At 39.9% G+C, this 19973-nt stretch overlaps 1 protein-coding gene across 1 annotated transcript in view; it reads right to left on the reverse strand.

Moving 5' to 3' along the window:
* plxna3 (plexin A3) overlaps nucleotides 1-19973 on the reverse strand; it is a 197361-nt gene that overhangs the window by 88982 nt on the left and 88406 nt on the right. Inside the window, exon 5 of the mRNA XM_053503619.1 lies at nucleotides 16161-16261. Coding sequence (XP_053359594.1) covers nucleotides 16161-16261 — 101 coding nt within the window. The remainder of the gene's footprint in view (nucleotides 1-16160; nucleotides 16262-19973) is intronic.

The raw sequence follows: 19973 nt of genomic DNA on the forward strand, positions 1-19973 counted from the left end.
CTGAAAAAAAGAAAAAGGAAAAAAAGAAAAGAGACACACACACGCGCGAGTAAAAGCCTCCAGTCTGTTCCAGGAACGGTATCGATAATCTTTACAAAGCAGCATGGTGCAAACGTCTCTCTCTATACGCCAGCCATGTTTCGTGTTTTGTTTTTCTTTCTTGCTGTGTAAGAAAGAGCGGCCTGTTTTTTTTCCCTCCCCCTGAGAGCAGATGCACCGAGCGGCAGCCGGAGCTTAAAACATTCATGACGCCGGCCCGTTTATCAGACGTGTTAATTGGAGTTAAAAGTTGCACGTTTGTGCTAGGCAGATGAACTGAGGAGGACGTATGTGCTGTGTGTCTGCGTGTGTGTTCGTATGGAGATTCCTGATGCCTTGCATATCGACTCCCCCTCCGCCTGCGTACGCTTAGAGACGCTGCAGGCTAATCTGACCATCTCTATGCATAACGTATGCGGAATAAAAACCCAGGGGGCGACGTTATGGTTTCGGTTGGCCGCGACCTGAAACGCGGATTATCAATCACTTTGTCAACAGGTTCTCGATTGGAATATGTATGAAAGTATTCTGATGATTATATTAATATTATTCAAACTCTTGACGCAAACTGCACAAGACCGGAGTCGCACTGCAGAGACAGCCGGTGCTGAATCAACACATGCTGTATATATTTGCTGTTTCACTTGCAGGGCTTACAGCCAATCTCTATTTTAATCTAATCCATACTGCAGAAAGATTCCGTCTCTGCAGTTTCGGCTGACTTAAAGTCAGATGGTGCTCGAGTCGGGATATGGCGGTATATAAAACTTTAGAGCCAACAGCAACATGTTACATCCGCATCTGCCAAGTGTATGATTATTATTATTTTTATTTTTTTCAGATCGTTCTACTTAGGATATATATAGACGATATAAACATGGCAGGATAAAACAATCAGGTTCATTGACACTGCTATGAAAGTACTGTATTCCCTTTTGCTAAGGGCACTGGCGCTAAGGATGGGTAATGAGCCATGTCACACTTAGTACCGAACTAAAAACCATGCGGGATATAAACCTTTCACAAGAACAGGCTGTGCTGGAGATAGCTGGCATGCCTGTCTCTTGTACGCCAATGTGTGATGATTTAATACACCCAAAGGGTTGGGAAATAAAAGGGCTGTTACGGTTTTAAAAAATGATTTTAAAAAGCGTATTTAAAGCAGATCTGGAACTCAAGTGAAATCACCTGGAATCTCGTCAAACCCATGTAGAATTTCTTAAAATAAGTTTACCAAAACAAAACAAATAAATTGCAAGTGAAAAATGTCTTGGTCTATTGGCAGATCTTTTGCTTGTTCTTAGGAATTTATTTCTTGAAAGAAGCAAAATTATCTGCCAATAAAACAAGTCATTTTTCACTTGCGAAAACAGTCGTGTCATTTTTTGCTAGTGTAGCTGCAATTTACTGTTTATACGCTGCAAGAAATTACATTTCAACAAGTGAAATATTCTTGAATCTAGCAGAACATATCTATAATTTGTTAAAATAAGTTTAGCACAAACAGATTAGATTACCAAGCTTATTTCTAGTTAAAAGTTACTAAAACTGCAAGTGAAAAATGTCTTGTTCTTTTGGCAGATAATTTGGCTTCTTTCAAGAAATACATTCCTAAAAACTTGCAATTTGTTTAGTAATTTTTAACTAGGAATAAGCCTAATCTCATATTTGTTGTAATCTTATTTTAATCTTATATCTAGATGCAAGAACATTTCACTTGCTAAGATGCCAAGATTTTTGCACTGAATCAAGGTTGCCTATTTTCTGAAAACATTTAGTCAGTGTTTTTATAAGGAGTCGATGTTTTTTAAGCCAGACATAAAGCTGTGAACATCTTGTGAACAAAATGAAGTAGTTTACATTTTCATATTTTCTCTGTAACAAGATAACTGCAATCTTATTAATCTCAAGAAGGGGGAAGAAATAGATGTTGTTCAGAGAGCATCTATTCATAGCTGGTATAATGTGCATGATAATGGAAACTTTTTGAAGTGAACAGTGAACAGCATTAAAAGTAACTAACGAAAAAGAAAAAACATATCCGGAGTTGTTCTTAAATTAACAAAAAAACAGTAATCATTGTGGTATAGGAGGAATAAAACACTGCATGGCACACTATTATTGGAAAACATACCTTTATATATCTTATATATATATATATATATATATATATATATATATAAGTTAACTGAAAGGCAAGCATCTCCCTCCTTCTCTGTAGTCTACTTGTTCAGTGAATACAGTCCATCATCCTTGTCTTTTCAACATTCTACATTAGGGCTCACGCTTTAGTTTAAACACCTTGCAATATTTCTCTATTATTAAATAAGCTTTTGAATGGTTGATGGCTATGTGATTTGAGAGAGTGCCTCTATTTTTCGATATTTTTATCCAGCCGTCATTTGATGTGTGCATTATCAACCGTGCCAACTATAAAAAGGTTTTGTTTAGACTAAACAGTCAGCTGACACTGATACAGAACCATAACACAACACTAAAACTCACTTTATGACTGCAAATGCAATATGGTACGAGGATCTGTTGTTTCCATAAACCTGGATTTGTACATTGCTGCTGAACTGCGGGTGGAGAACATGGATCACTTGCTAATTTAAAACAAGTGTCTAAAAACATGTATATATAAAAAATAAAACAGTCAGTGCTTTTGAGTGCCAGACAACATGCAAGACACCCAAGAGAATCCATTACATTCCTGTGAAGACTGATGAAGACTGCAAGACTAATGAAGATCCACATAAGAAGTTAAATCTGGCATTGTGTCTCGGATGTCCCCCTCTTAATTCCCTACGGCTGCTTTTTTTCCACGGCGCGTCAAAGCGCTGTTGATATTTTGGCTGTGTTGTTTTTTTATTTATTTTTTTATTTACCCCCCACTTACGATGCACACTACTTTAATGATTTGTTTACTTCTAATTACACCCGTATGTCTGAGGAAGGAATGTTTTTAATTAAAAGAAACCATCAGTCAGGACGCGTCAGTACGTTCATCCACATTCAAAGATCAACCTCCTCATCTCCACACGTTCGCAAAATGAGATTCCGCCCAATTACACTCTGCTCTTCTTCCTGGTGAACTTGCACTAATGCGATTTGTGATAAGTTGCTGTTCTCACAGAGTGGCATGAGGACCGTCCCCCAGATGTTAAAGCAGGAAGAAAAACGCTGGCAATGACATCCACAAACGAAGTGTGACCCAGATCAGTCTCGGTCTATATTTCACCATCTGATATCCTGGTTCCAAGCAGGTGCCGTGTGCTCGTCTCCAGGTACAGCAAAAAAAATATTAAACATTGAATTTGACATGTTTACGTCCCACTAAAAATATGAAATATGGATATTATCGAATATAAACACGGTACTTGGAATAAACAGACAATGTGCTTTTACGAATAAGATGCATACTGTTTTCAGAAAGATTGCATGAGGTTGAAACCAAAGGCACACACTGAAGCCGGGATCCCCCAAACGCTTAAAAAACAGATATTCATATTAACCTCTATTATTTTTCCTTTATACAGCATGGTCAGAATCTTGGTGGTTTAAATAAGCATATTATCATAATCATGTTTTTTATAAAACAGAACCACTAAATTTACTAGAATGAATTGCAGGTAGCTACAAACCAAAACAACCATGAGAACAAAATAGGTAAGGAAAGAAGGAGAGTCAAGGAACTATTGAGGGCATTTTAGGATGGGCAAAACAAAAACTATTTTTAAGCCTCAGCCTACTTTGACTAGTCTTTTAAGAACTAAAGAGAACCAGTGTTTAAATTTTACCTAATGCATTCACTAGTTATAGATTTGAGCAACATTTACATATTATTGTTGACTTTCCTTGTTGGATTTTCTTTAGGAGCTGCAACTCACCGTGGCATCGAATGAGAGGGTTGTTTTTAACTCATCTTCAAAAAGGATTTTAAGATTTCTAAATATTTGTCTCTGAAACAGTCCTTGATTAAACTGACCAACAATCCGTCCTCTGGAAATTAGAACTTTCTTTGGAATTCAAAGACATATGAGCGGTAATGCACAATCAATTTATCAATCAATCATGTTTCTTTTTGTAGTTTTAAAATTAAAAAGCAAAAACTTTTTTTGAAGGTTCAAAGGTCAGGGATTAGTTATTAGAGGAATGCAAAAAGAATGACTAATCTTCAGTCCCAGTTCTAAATGAACACTTTATCCAACAGCCTAACCTGAGACAACCCAATTAGTCCCCAGCTGTATAACTATTTTTTATGAATTGAGTCGTTCCCTTTCTTCAAACCTCTTTTACTGTCATCCATCTGGCCCAAGTCTAATTTCTTGTCCTTCGCATTAGATCAGTGCCCGGCTGTGTCCCAATACCAGAGTATTCTCTATAGACTGTAAAATGTGCTTTATTACACCACTGGGTCGCCTCAAACTCTTAAGTAACCAAGATACAAAATAGGGGAAACTTACAAATCCCTTAAGAAAACCTCTAAAAACACTCTTCCTTTGACAACTCTCCAAAGTTCCACAAAAAAAAAAGGGAAAGAGAAGCGATCGATTAAGTGCATTAATTGATAAACGCTGAGGACGGACTGTCTCTGAGTCAATGGTCTGTTTGGGTCTGATTAGTTGCGAGTGAGGGGTATTGATGAGATGGCGTTTTACGTTTTTGCACTTCTTTGTGAGTTTCTGTCACTCACCCGAGATGAAAAACACCCAAAAGGTGAATGTTAGTCAAATTATTCACAGGAACAACAAACTCATTTAGCAATTTCAGTTTATAACATTGATTGTGCATCAATCTAAGAGCCATTACTTTCGCACTTTGGTTTTGGCGCTGGACCAGAGCCGGGCTTTCTTTAAAGGTTACTGTCATAAAGTTCTTAACTACCTGCTCAAGACTGACAGAAAGGATTAGGGTCCTGCTAATAGGGTGCACCTGTTCAAAATCAACCACAATGTTTTAGTACCTGCTCAACAGAGATGATTTTACTGTACCTGTTTAAACCAACACCAAGGATTTGGTTCTCACTCCATAACAAATTAAAGGTTTTTGCACTTGGGTGAAAGCCCCGACAAGACTTTCTAGTATTTGCCCAAAAAAAAAAAAAAAGATTTTGGTTACTGGCTTAAAACCAATACCAAGGTTTTGGAAACTGCTCAAACTTTTACCACCTGCTCAAGACCAACACCAAGGTATTGGTACCAGTTCAAAGTTCTCAAATATACTTAAGATCAACACCAAGACTGTGTTACTGACATAAGATATGCCAATGTTTTGATACCAGGATTTTGGTATGGATTGAGACCAACACTGAGCATTTGGTAACCAGCTCAGGCTTTTATTACTGCCTTAAGACCAACATTGTGTTGCTACCTCAATAGCCAACACCAAGGTTTTAGGTCTGGTTTTAGATCAAAACAAGAGAATTTGGAGCTTACATGCTTAAAATGTGGACCAACACCAAGATCAAGCCCATTACCAAGGTTTACTTACTGTTTTAAATCCAATGCCAAGAAAAAAAAGAGTGGCATGAGGATCGTCCCCCAGATGTTAAAGCAGGACATCTGGGGGACGATCTTTTTTTTCTTTTGTTATCTGCTCAAAATATTAGCACCTGTTTAAGACCACCTAAACCAAGGCTTATATACCTGTTAAAAAATGTTGGTACATACTCAAGATCGACACCAAGGACTTTTAATTCGGACCAATTTTTTGATACCTGCTCAAGCCCAATAGCAGGAATTCGGTAACCTGCCCTGGATATTATTACTGGCTTAAGATCAACATCAAGATTTCAATACCTCCTCAAGACTGGCACAGAAAGAATCTTGTGTGGACAGAGCTAATCAATGGTGATAGATTAGATAAGATGACATCATTGCATGCTTTAACAATGATGCACTAGCTTTACATTGATCACTGTGAGTTTTCCAATTATCTCTCAACTGTCTATTCAGTTCCTGTTTAACATGCAGTACACAACACACCCTTAAACGCATGCCCAGTGGGAAGGTCCCCAGGAACAACTTTCACAGTATACCTAATTGGATCGTGCTTTACACAAAAACAAAACTTTGGTTACACCCTTTACCAGATTTTCTTCAATTTTATGCACCTTTAAAGACTAGTTTATGTCATTGTAAATCTTACCTTACAGTTCAGCTAAACCAGGTTAAACCTAACAGATTTTATTGTTGACAATCTCTTCCTTCATCCGGTGAAGTGCCATATTGATTTTTTATTATTTTTTTTGCCCTTGTATCGAATGCTTCTTCACTTTTCTGTTGTTGTGCTTGGTCTGAGCATAATGCAGAAAAATCATATCAAGGCATTTTCCCTGGCATGTCAAGAAGAATTTGCTTCCACACACAGAGAACGCTGAGAAACCTCCTGTTTAAAAAGAGTTTCATGGAGATGCTCATTCTGGTCTAGTACTGAAGTACTGAACTCTAATACTAAACAAATCCTGGCCTACATCATAAATGCGAAGGAAAATCCTAAAATAATGAACAGTTTTGTTTTTATACAGTACTGGCGAGCTCAATGAATGGATCATGCACTTGAGAAGTTCTGTTTTCAGGTTTATGTTACACTCTAAAAAATCCTTCAAAGATTTTTTGCTGTTTTCTTTTGTGTCCGTTTCTTAATTTATGTGTATGTTCATTTCAGTTTGTAGTTTTGCTAAAACTAGACTTTTGAAACTTTTCGAATAACTTTTATAATTAGTACATATAAAAATAATGAAAGGGAAAATCAATCAATAATGACTCCAGAGGTGGATTTCTTTTTTTTTTTATTTTGCAAGAACAATAAGCGTAGTGTTTGTCTATTAAAGTGTTAGGAGCTTTTATATAAACCTGTGTCGTCTTGTGGCTGTAACTACAGTAGCAGTCAAAAGTTTGGCCATACTGTACCGACACTGTACCAATGTTTTTGTTGTTTTTTTTTCATTTAGTGAGTTATTTTCTACATCGTAGACCAAAATATGAAATAACACATACGGTATTATCAACAGCAACAGTTAATTGTTATATTAAGAGATCAGTTCTTACAAGAACAGTATTGTGTCAAGTGCATTTGCAAAACATATCAAGCACCGTGATGAAACTGGCTCTCATGAAGACCTTCCCATGAAAAGTAAGACCAAAACCTTGTTCACCTTGTTCACCTTGTTCAGCCTCAGAAATCACCAACTAGCAAACAACCAAGGATTTACAGAGCATAAGTAGCAGACAATATCTCAGTATCATCTGTTCAAAGGAGATTATAGCAGACCTTTTTTCCGCAGAATTTGCAGAATTTTCCAGGATTGATTTACAGTGTAGAGATAAATATAAATCAGGAAAAACCATTGTCTTGTCTTGAGGTTTGTCCAAACTTTTGACTTGTAGTATAAATCGGAGACGCCATTTTAAAAAAGTAACACCCTTTGACCAATCAGATTTGAGAATTCACCAGTACCATCATCTAAAATTACTACATCCCTACTACCTGCATTTTTATTATTATTACAGATCTGATTGAAAAGAAAGAAAAAAAACACTTTTCCAGAGCTTTTATTTAATTGCCCAAACCCCTGATTAGTGTTTGCACCTGTTCGCAGTTTGTTCTCAACTCTTCGCTCTCATTTGTCTCACTTGCACCGTGTGTAATTGCAATTCCTTTTCACCTTGCTTATCGTTTCCTATACCACTGTGCTGTTGAAATCTCAAATCCGATTGCTGTTGGTTCATTTTCTTTAACGGCAGCTCTGACAACTGCGCCTGAACTCGCTCCTCGTGTTGTGTTATCGTAACATTTGCAGCTCGTTAACAAGGACTTGTATCGTGAAAACCTCACAATAGTCTAAGCACGACTAAACCTGCTACTTAACAATGAAATGTATTTTTTTGTTGCCATGGCAAAGTGTCCTTTAAGCAGGTTTTTTTGCGTTCATGAAAAGAGACTCCAGCACCAGGACTTTCGAAATATTTCATAAAAACTGAATGATACTTGCTTTGAATACTCATACGGATGTATCCTGTGCTACTCGTGCACACCCTCAGAAATGAACACAACGCATTTACATGGTGCAATACCTGAAATTCAAGGTTCGAGGTGACATGGTGTCCACAACTAAACGATTTTTTTTTTTTTTAAAAACCTCATCAAATCTAATTTGAGACATTTTAACACTGACGCATGTTTGGAGCCTGGTGGTCATTCAAGGAACAGAATGCTATGGACTCTTTTTCCAAACCAGATGCCGCACCCTAGGTTTGGCTTGACGTACCTGACACAAAGGTACATTCAGGCTCATATGTGCCATCTAGTGGAGGTCACTTTCAATCCGTCAGGTATACATAAAGCACCCGGGCGAGTGTGTGAACAATGACACTCGCGGTTTTGATAAAATCATGCACCAGTTTTAAACCAGAATTTACGTTATCCACAAGAGGAAATTCTTCAGGAGAGATGAGGTTACGTTTTATTGCTTCTCAGTAACATGACTGTTAACAGATGACCGTTCAGAAGTGCTATATTTATATTTATGTAGGAAAGCATATATCCAAGTCCCATAGTGTTTTAACACTTATTTTGTGCATTTTGTTGTATTTGCTTCCTAGATGTCATACTAATTAAACACATTGTCCAATTATCTGGGGATACTTCCAATCTAAAGTTTATAACCATAATAATAACCTCTGCTTTGATTTGGAAATCAACAAAAATAATAAATAAAAAAAGCATCTTTTAACCCTTAAAACTCAAGTTTTCATGACCTTTTAAAATAAATCAATCTTACCTCTACCAGGATACGGGAATGACGTCGCAAAAACTTCTAGCTTAGAAAACGCTCTCTTTGTGTTTATAAAAACTACGAAAAACATCAAAGTACATGATCATATGCATCTGTGCTATTTTTTGCCGTTGTACCCCATTTTTTTTTTTTTTTTGCTTAGTCATGTTTACATGGTTGGTTAAAATTGATTCTATATTAAAGCCCAAGTTAGACTGAAATACAGGATATTTAACTTTTTATTGCATTATCATACTCTAACATGCATTTATTAAATTATCATGATTGAATAAAACAAAAATAATAATTATAATAAAAGCTAATTCTGAAAATTCAGTTTGAGGGTTTTACCATCAAAACATCAGAGAACAAACTTACGTACATTATTAATACTCGCATGCATTAGCCTGACTAACAATCTGACTTTAATCTTTTACGAAAGCAGATTTATCTTCTGGTTTTTGTTCCATTTTGCCATGAGCGAGTGCCGATCAGGTGATTCGGGGTCGGGGTCCTGGCAGGACGTGATTGTGAAACAGCACCGGCATTAAGAGAACAGAGTGTGGGTGTGTCTGTATGTGTGCGCATTATTCTGCAAGTGATCCTTAATAAATCGCAGCTTTTCTGTCTTTAATTCGTTCAGGGACGAGACCGCGCGCTTTTGCTTCGCTTTGCTAAAAAAAAATCTTTACTCAGAAAGCGAAATTTTCCACTACTGGGAGCAATTTCCTTTTTTACTTCCTTCACAGTCCTGGAAGAAACTGTCACTTTCTGACCAATGTGTTAGTGGGAAGGCCGTCGTTTAAACACACACCGTGTATCTGTAACTGTGTGTGTGTGTCGAGTGAGTAAAGGGGCCAGGTGGACTGAACACGGCCATTATGTATCCGAGATGCTAATAGAACATTAATGAAGACGAGAAGAACCTCCTGAGTCGTGATAACTGCATCTGCAGAGACCTGCACGCGCACACACACACACACACACACAGACAAACATACAAATATACACACTTGCACAGTAGCACCGCTAAACCCTCCAAATGGGACCGCTTTGAATCGTGCTGCAAATCCATCTTCCACTTTCCCCTCGTTGCCATGGACACAGACCATTTCCCAGGGTGCACTTTGTTGTTTTTTTTCCTGTCTCCCCCACCCTCGTGCATCCTTCTCTCTGTACACTCCTCTCTCTCCTAACCCCCTCCCCTCTCTCTCTCTCTCTCTCTCTTTCTGCCCCGGCTTGGCAAACTTGATGGCTAGAGACTAAAGAGCCCTGGGGGAATTAAACACAAAGCCAAGACAACATGAAGTAGAGGAAGAGATATACAGGTCAAAGCCGCCTCCCTGCCCCTCCCACTCTCGCTGTCTCTCTCTCTCTCTCTCTCACACACACCATCTCTCATGGCAACAGTGTGTAGTGATGTCCCCGGGGGAGCAGCAAAGAGGCTTCAAAACAGCCCCCAGCCAACACACACATACACACACACATATACACACACACACACACACACACTGGTCTGCCCCTCCAGTGCCTGACAAGCAGCCTGGCATCACGTCAACACCCAATCTTCAGCATATCTCTCTTATCTGAAAGCTCGTTTGATTATCTCCACTTTTAAACGCAAGCGCTTGATAGACAAGACAAGATGAAAGCAAAAAAAAAAATAAAAATACATACAAAACAATGCACACGAGAGCACATTTAAAATAAGAAATCCTTACGCTCCGGTCCGGCTTCTGAGCGCCGGATGTCCTGAGCTGTGTTATTAGATTTTATAGCCATCGTACAAACCTGAATCGACTCATCCCGCGATAAATCACTCAGTACTTACAATCAATTATTTAATTTGTACAATAAAACCACAGACTAAACTAAACCTATGTGTTTACATTTAGGCATTTGGCAGACGCTATTATCCAGAGCAACTTGGAGCAAATGCTTTGGCGTTTCTGTCATTGGATGGATTCCTTACACTGGGTTACTTGGTCACCATCATTCCTTTTGGGGTAGGGGGCAAGTACTAAAGAAACATAAGTGTTTAGTCGTCGTTTAAAGACTGCCAGAGACTCGTCCTCCAACTAGGTGCATGAACATGAACCAAAAAAAAAAAAGCAGAAAAAAAACCCTTGACTAATTTTTAGCTTCGAAACAAAGCCATACTGTGAACACCCTGAGAAGTCTTTCAGGAAGGAGTCTCCAGTTTCAGAGCTTTGTCCGAGTCCAAGGTAAACTGCTAAGGATTGGATGGGTTCTCAGTAAACTCACAAGCTGTGCTTTTGTCTTATTAATTTATTTCATCTTTCGAAATATACAATACGGTTCAAAGAATTCCTAAACTAAAAAAAAAAAAAAAAAAAAAGAATGAATCCATCTATCCATGCACTGAATTAAAGAAATGGGAACAAATGTTTTACTGAGACAGACTTCAAAGTGCCTAAAGATACAATAAAAAAATTGGTTGCTTATATATAACAACCTCAGCAGCGACCTCGTTTCCCCTCTCGTCTGTTCCATGACATCATCACTGATTCATTTCTTAAGAACACGCCCCTGCGTTGTGTTTTTTTCTTCACTTATTCAGCTACTAGTCGATTTTCTCTGTTGATTCGAGTGCTGAATCAGTACATATCAGTACAGCGGAGGTACCTTTACTTGTCACTTTTTTTCCCTCTAGTACTGTACGTGCATCATCTTTTATCTGGAAATGTGATTACAGTTTACCACTCAAAATTATTTCAATACACAACTGGTCCTTAAGGTCTAATTCTGCTTTACTACATTCACTTCACACTGCTTTAGTAACAGCACAAAGGGCACTTCAGGGTACCGCTGCAGAGACGGTTGGGTACCGGTGCTTCCTCAGAGTGTGAACCCAGGCGCTCGTAAGGCGTCGTGCCGAAATTGCGTCTTTCAAACTTTAGCGGCACCCGAACAGAGGATGAGGGTTAAACGATTTCTCCATCTATATAAATCTGTCCCTCTCTCTCTCTCTCTCTCTCCCTCCTCCTGTGTTCAGGCTGCTCTCAGCTTGTGACCTGTCTGTTCCACAGATGAATGCGCCGTCACACTTCCCCGTTTTACTTCCTCGTTCCTTTTTTCCGCCCCTATTCACGCGTCTGTCATCTGTGCGCGTATAAAGAAAGACCAGCAGGGCACGACGCTGTGAGCAACAAGGCGCGGGTCGAATGTCACTAGCCTCCTCCACCCTGCCCCCACCTCCCTTCCTACCTTCCTCTTATTTCGGTGCTAGGCGCCTCGTAACCCTTGAAACGAGTGCGAGCGAGAAAGCGAGAAACGGGTTATCCATTAAAAATCTCTTTCTCTCGCTCTCGTTTTGCTTGATGTGCCACTAATTGTGGCGCGCGCTGGCTGTCGCGGGGTCACGGAAAGTCTGGGGATACGGCATTAATATGCAAACAAATGTCGTTTTCCGTCGGGCGCGGCGCAGACTCGCGCTAATTATTCCATCAGCCCCAGATTTGCATCTTAATTAAAGATCTTTATCATGAGGAAAAGAAGGTATGGCGCGTAGGCCGCAGAGGGACGACGAGACAAAGGGAAAGTTTGCAAAACTCGAACAATCGTGCGACAGCCTTCGAGCGCCTGCGACCGTGATGCGTCTCGTGATGTTTCATCTCCGGATAACTTCATCCGACTGAGCAGAAGAGACGTGGCTGCTGACTGCTCGCTTTGGCTCGGTGTCGGAAACAGAAAGCACACGCTCAGACACTTTTCTCAGATTTCACTTCATCATAGAAGAGGCGGAAGAAGAAGAGAAAAAAAAAATCAAATCGATGTTTTTCACTTCTTACAAAACGCTTCCAAGGCCACCGGATCCATCTGTGCGTCGAGACCTCGACTGGTTAGGGAGTGCGAACGCACACACATGCTCACACATGTTTTTCCTCCCACAGATACGTCCCTTACATATCACAGGTTTCTCATGTACACGTTTTTTTCATCCCAAAATTCATCACTCGAAACACTACGACCTCACCCATCACCTCGGCAAAGAAGGTTATCGATTCGATTTTTTTCTTTTACATTATTTACGAAATGAAAGGTCTGATATTAGGGTCATGTGACCTGACAACCATTGTAAGTCTGCTAGAACCAGATGGGTGTTTTGTTGCACGTTTGTTGACAAAACCAACTAAGAAAAAAAAAAATCCTGCAATAGATTCAAGTTTAACAGAAATATGTTTTATTAGTGGAAGGTTTAGAAATAAATATTGCTCTATGGGTCAAATTAAAAGTAAAATATTACTGTAAACAGTCAGCATGGTGGGGTAATGGTTAGCACTGTGCCTCGCGCCTCCAGGGTCGAGGGTTCGATTAGGGGATTATAGAATTGATAAAAGACAACGAAGACACTGAACCTTCACATCTAGCACCACATCTTGTATGTCTTGTGCAGATGAGGAACTGGCAACCCATCCTGTGCTAAACATTATAGAACAGATCCATTTCATCTCTGAATGAGCCGCTGTGTAAAATGAACTTCCAATAACTGCAGGCGAAAAAACCTTAAGCTTCCTACAAACCTCAGCGCATAGCGTGTTTAGGGTCGTCCTGTGGCTCGGTGTTTCCTTATATAACGACTCAGTCATGTTAAGCTAAGCACTCGGAATTAAGCAGATGGAGGTACTGCTATTCTCTGTCACTTTCTTTGTGTGTTTCCGCTCTTTGTGTCGCTGTAGGGATGCTTCGTCATGTTTCTCTTGTGGGCTTAAACAAAGGCATCTGTTGTTTAAGATGGTCGTTCAAGTCAAACCGGGACTTGTGATGAATTTCTTATGAATGGAGGCGTAAAAACTGATCGACATTTTCAGAAGACGTCCAGCACACTACGTTGATGAGACTCTTAGACGCAGTAAAAATATATGAATAGTGGAAACGTTTTAAAGATTGCCGTACATCCGTGAATGTCGATCCCGGCTGAGGTGGCTCGGAGCTTACTGCAGTCGTTCCCGTGAACACTGAGCGAGTAGATTACAAGAACTTAACTTTGAGTTACTGCCACATCCCCCGTACAAACCTGACCTCGCTCCGAGCCATTTCCACATGTTTGGGCAATTAAAGGAGTTCCTGGGAGGCCGGGGTTTCATATGTGAAATAGGCATTCCAATCATGGCTTCGGTGTACTGAGAAAACGTACTATCTTGATGGTATCCAAGCACTAGTGAAACGCTGGGATAAGTACAATAGTGTAGCAGGGGATTATATAGAGAAATAAAGTGAGTTTTTACTTTTTTTCTGCGCAATCAAGTCTCGGTTTGACTTGTACACCCTTTTACTTTAGATTGAATTTTCTTGGTTGATAAAAGGCCTTCTCATGGTTGATCTTCTCCAACTAACCTTAGTTTAAGTTAGTTTGAGTTAATAAGTCGGTTCATTGGCACAAGAAACTTGCTAACTAGCTTTCATTAGCTTTCAACTCAAAACCCTATTAACTAAAACATGTTGCAGGTCTTGTCTTTAGGTTTACTAATGTTCAGACGCATCACTGTGAAATTTAGCTAGTAATCCTATATATATTCTGAAATGGGTGGATCAACAAAGGCCTTGGGAGTGTCCTCTGAAATCCCCATCTCTAAGCTTACTTTATTTTTACTCGTCAGGCCACTTGAAAGCCACGGAATACCATGAAAAGATATCATATACAAGGTTTTATTTAAAGGGATACATTCGAAGTACAGTTACACACATAACACCAGATGTATTAACACGAGTTCATCATGAGTGGGAGAAAAAAAAAATGGCAATGTTGTAGAGAGAGGATGGTTTGTAGATAAGACAAAAATTTTAAGAATTTTCGTTGAAATTGAGCAAGAAATTTGCCTTACAAGCACACAAGTGGACAAACCGAACGTCGGCTAAGCTGCCCATACGTCCAGGAGCCGATCAAAACGTGTTTGTGTCAATGGAAAGCCAAGCCAAGTTTGGTATTTGGTTTGCGTATTTTATTTATTTGGTTTGCGTATTTTATTTATTTTTTTCTTTTTCATTTTGTGCAAGATTTAGTTAATACAATGAGTACAATGGGTCCCAAGAATGTTAGCAAGGACGGCAACAAGAAGAAAACAGACACTTTCACAGTTTGGTTTTTAAAGCAGCCGGTGCCAGGAGGAATCATAAATTAAGGTTAAGTGAAGTTTAATGTCTTTATTTCGTATTTTACTCAATTTACCTGTCTTTTCTAAATGGTTCCATAGTTTACATATGCAAAAACATGATTATATTGTTGGAAATTGGTAATATTGGTAATATTTTCGGGAGGCTGGAACAGATTATGGGAAAATGTGTTTCGCATTATGAAATTTCACCTTAAGAACTCGTCTCCAGAATGAATTAAATTTGTATGCTGAGGTACTGCTGTAACTTTCCTTTTGACACATTGAGACTTTTTCAGTGCAATACCATGGACACTTTTGAACATAAAACCTTACAGTCAGTGCTCCCTAGAAACGTACGTGGACACCTGACTCTCATACCCATATATGTGCTTGTTGATCATCCCATTCCAGATCTAGTCTTCTTTCTTCTTTTTAGAAATAAGCTTAACATTCAGTTATATGTGACGTGTACCTGAAAGCTCGGGAAGTTTTTTATATTTTTTTTCCAGCTTTGTGGTGCTAAAGATTGAACCCCATAACGTCTGATCAGAAAACCAGAGCCTTAACCGTTTGCGCCACCTCCTAATACTCTCAACTCTCCTGGGAAGGCTGTCCACTAGATTTTGCAGCGTAGCTTTGTAGTTGATGTAATATAGAGATGGTCTGGGATGCAGTCGACGGTCCAGGTCATCCCAAAGGTGTTCAGCGGGGTTAAGGTCAGAGCTCTGTGCAGGACATTCAAGCTCCTCCTACACACCCTGTGTTCATGGAGCTCATTTTGTGCTCAGGTTCATTGACATGCTGGAACGGGTTCGGGACTCTGGGGAAATTGTAATGCTAGAACATAACCTATATACAATTAAGTGCGGCAACAGTCTGGGGAAAGCTCAAATTCCTTCACATCACAGAAGGAAACAGAGTTCCTTGTTGATATACGAGGTAAAGAATGAAAAGTATTCCCGCACGAGCCATGAATCCGAATCCAAATGAACCCACGACCTGTAATTAACACCCTGTCCCTCAGATAATTAGGTCTAGGTGTGAACACGCTAAACTAGTACTCAGTGAGTAGAAGAACAGATACGAGTACAAATACTAAGACTAACCTTGACTGCTAACCTTGACTATTATTTTGACAAGGATTCTTATTATTGTCTGATGTGAGTCTTTCAAGCAATAAATAACACCAGAATTCCCCGAGTTAAAGTGTGAATACAGTGACTCACTTGTTGTGAAGGACACACCAGCCACAGTGAGGATCTCCGGAGCCTAGACAGCTCTTACAGCTCCGGTACTGAGAACAGCTCTCCACCGGGAGTCGGGTCACCTGCAATACAAAACACACACGCACACGAAACGCCTTAGGCATTCACATTTACAGTGCAAATTGTCCAGAGTCTAAACATACCAGCAACTTCGACAGACATCTGGCAGTTTCATATTCACATTGACTACATGGGGTAAAGACCTGAATATTTCTCAATATTTACAACCTACAGAGCCGGACAAAGTCAGAGTGCATCGACGGAAAGCTGCGAGTCGATCCTCAATAGTTGTACTAAAAAAGCCCATCTGTTTTTAATGTATTTTCGATCCGTCAGATTGTATCGACAATCATAGCGAAAGATGTTCTGTGTATTGCCTCGCAAGAAGGAAAAAGCTCGTACAGAAAAACCCATACGCTTATGTTTACACCACCCACAATGCCACAAACATGACCCGAACACCTACTCAACAATGAATAATTAATATCCAAACGGTAGCAAAAATAGTTTGCTTGCCTCTGCGTTCCAATGTGGAACCAGCGACGGTGTAAACCTGATATCTAGGTAACTGCTACAGAGAGTCCGACTACGTGTTGTATCAAATTCCCACCTGGGAATTAAGACTCGCCGAAACAGCTTTGTCTCACGACGTGTTAGTGGAGAACGAAGTGAACATTACACGCCGAGCTAATCTGTACCCGAGCCACAGTGGTGTCTGGCGGCTGAATCATTCTTAAATACCTCAACACGCTCGCTTTTGTCATTTGGCCAGGAATTGCAGACACGAGTGGCTTCCTCTTGTTGACGCAACAATATCGCACATCAGCTGTGGGACGTCTCGGGTCACTGATTTTAAATGTCGTCCTTTAATACGCTGCTTACGGCTGCTCCAATACCTTACAGCTTTTGCAACAAAGTTAATTATTGATTAGTATTGATGGGTATTTATCACCTGGTTTTCCGAAGTCTGGGATCATTAACAAAAGTGACTCTATTAAGTTACTGTTATCCCTTCTATGCTACCAACATTCAAGTCTGTAGAACTGTTTAGCGGGGAAGCATGACATCTTGTCTCAGATAACATACATTATTTAATAACTATGTCTGGCTAACAAGGTTTGATAGTCAGGTTACTCTTTCAATCAAGAAAAGAGGATCAAATTATTAGGCTGCATCACGCAAATAAATCAACTAAGGAAATTCATAATTACTCGAACCACGGCTATGTTTAATAGGGAAAGCAAAAGCATTTCAATACACACAATGTGATCAGAACTCAGAACTGATGTGCATCCATAAGAAAACCACTTGATAGTGAGACTAATCAAAAAATAAAGCTTCAGTTTGCATAAAATGTCTTCTTAGCGAAGGGAAAAGAGCATGCGGTCCGGTGAGTCCATGAGTGATGGGCGCGTCAGGGTAAGAACAGGAGTATAAAACGATGCACCCATCATGCATAGCGCCCACTGTACAAGCCTCTGGAGGCAGTGTTTTGATCTGGGGTTGCTTCTGTTGCTCAGGTCCAGACTCCATGTCTAGCAATGTTATGTGGAAATTAAATGAAGTCACCTGAAGACCCACATCCATGGAGCTTTACTTCCCTGACGGCACAGGCATATTTCAGGACTCAAAATGAGAAAATTATTTTTATATATACACATTTTAACTAAACATCAATGGATGGCCACCATGGGGTCTGGGGGTTAGATTTTAAATCCCACAACACTCTCACTCTTCTCCTTCCGTCAAAAAAAAGCCAACAACCCAGTATGGAGTTTTTTTCCACTTCAACTATGGGCAGATGGTTTGAAACCTTTCCTTATCTCTCACACACACACACATTACTTTCCCAGGCCGCAATCTTCTTGAACAAGGACATTTCCCAGATCTGACCTCTGTCACCTTTCTGACATTTAACATCCCGCGGCACTTTAATTATATGTAACTACAGCTAATGCTCACGGTAAATGATTGTACAGTATGTCTTGCTGCAAGTTTCTGTCTATTATGTAAATTACTTTAAACTGCACATTCTGTATTGTCAGAATTTGCTTTCTTTGTTGTTGACTTAAACACCAAGACAAATAACTTGTATCCTGGTACTTTTTGAATAGAACATTTTCTTGCTAACCTTCGGCTGAATAGCCTTGTCTGACTCTTCTGAAATCTGCACTAGTACCATCTGGCTAAATTAACTCCCAAACCTGGGATAAACAACTAATTGTAAAAACCTCCTTTTCAAGTTTAGAAGCCTTTATATACTCTTAAGGTTTTGTATTAGACATCATTTACAAGCGCTCTAGTAACATTTCAGGACAATTTCCATGTCTATGGGGTGGGACTCTTGCTGGTCAATGGATTGGCTTGGGTATGCCTTGCCTGTATAACCGAGCTGAGTCACTGTAGTGCACGACATGGCGAGCAAAGCCTCCAGAAAAATGTCCATTTGTTCTATTGTTATGTAGTATGGTTTGTGGAATCTAGTTGAAACTCTCATTTAGGGGTTTTAAACTAGTGGAAACTTGGACCGGCTCTTCATTCCTGAATTAAACATGGTCAGGTTCCCCTGTCTCCAAGTTCAGCCCAAAGATCAACACCAAACATGCCTGGTTCTCTGGATTTTAAGATCAGAAGGTTATCTTCCCATAACAGAAAACACAATCACTGACTCTTGTACAAAACCACATCCATCACACTCAAAAATAATAATGACTGAGGGGGGGAAAAAAAAAAGAAGGGTGTAGAAGACCGAAGCAAAAGCAGCTGCATATAAGTTTCAAACTTTCATAAGTTCGGATTTGAAAATGCATGAGCAGGCAGCCAAGCAATGAACGGTAGCTTATATAAGGGTAGAGTGGGAGGCCCAGGATGGGAATTACATGAATAATGCTATTGTGTGTGTGTGTGTGTGTGTGTGTGTGTGTGTGTGTGTGTGTGTGGGCATGCTAGTATTTGTTTGAACTAGGTTGCTTTATCAGCAGTGGTATGTGCAGTCAATAGAGTGGGCAAACAGGCATTAGATCTGTACTGATCTAACATCATTTGTCGACGTGTGGCAACGTGAAATCAATGTTGAATGGATAATTACTGTTGGAGCGCAACCGCTTCAGCGAAAGGTCATCGGCGTGCTTCGTTTTGAGGCATCTCACACGCCTCGGTGGATTGTTTGACGGCAGATTGAAAACATCAGGGTTACGAGCGTGACCACGGTCCTTTAATGAAGGGATTGAAATATCACCACGTATGGGAGGAGCTATTGATCACCAGCCAATCAAAAAACATTGGGTAATTTCTTTAAAGGGATACCAGTGGGTGGCAGGATGACTTAACAGGTAAGCAGTGTTGCCTCACACCTCCATGGTTGAGGGGTTTGAAATCACAGTGTGAATCTTGAATCTTTCATGTACTCTGGTTTCTACCTAGAGTCCAAAGACATGTGGTCTAGATTGACTGGCATTTTCAATTGGTTGGTCATACAGGATGTACTGTCTTGAGCCCTAAGTTTCCTGAGATAAGCTCCAGGCCCCCTGCGACCCTGCACAGTAAGAGCGGCATAGATAATAAATGGTCGGATGGATGGATAATAGGGGTCAAGAAATCTGCAAGTCCCAGTTGGTCCCATGGAAACATGGCGTGTTAAAGCTATAGAAAGGCCAACATTTGTGATTAAGCCCAAAAAAACTTGCATATTTAAAAGCTAAATTATGGTGACCGAATACCGACCCCTTGAAGACGATTAATCATGTACGGGTAGCTCAGTGGTTAAGGCGTTGA

This window comes from Clarias gariepinus, chromosome 9 (assembly GCF_024256425.1).
Source record: "Clarias gariepinus isolate MV-2021 ecotype Netherlands chromosome 9, CGAR_prim_01v2, whole genome shotgun sequence".
Lineage (NCBI taxonomy): Eukaryota > Metazoa > Chordata > Actinopteri > Siluriformes > Clariidae > Clarias > Clarias gariepinus.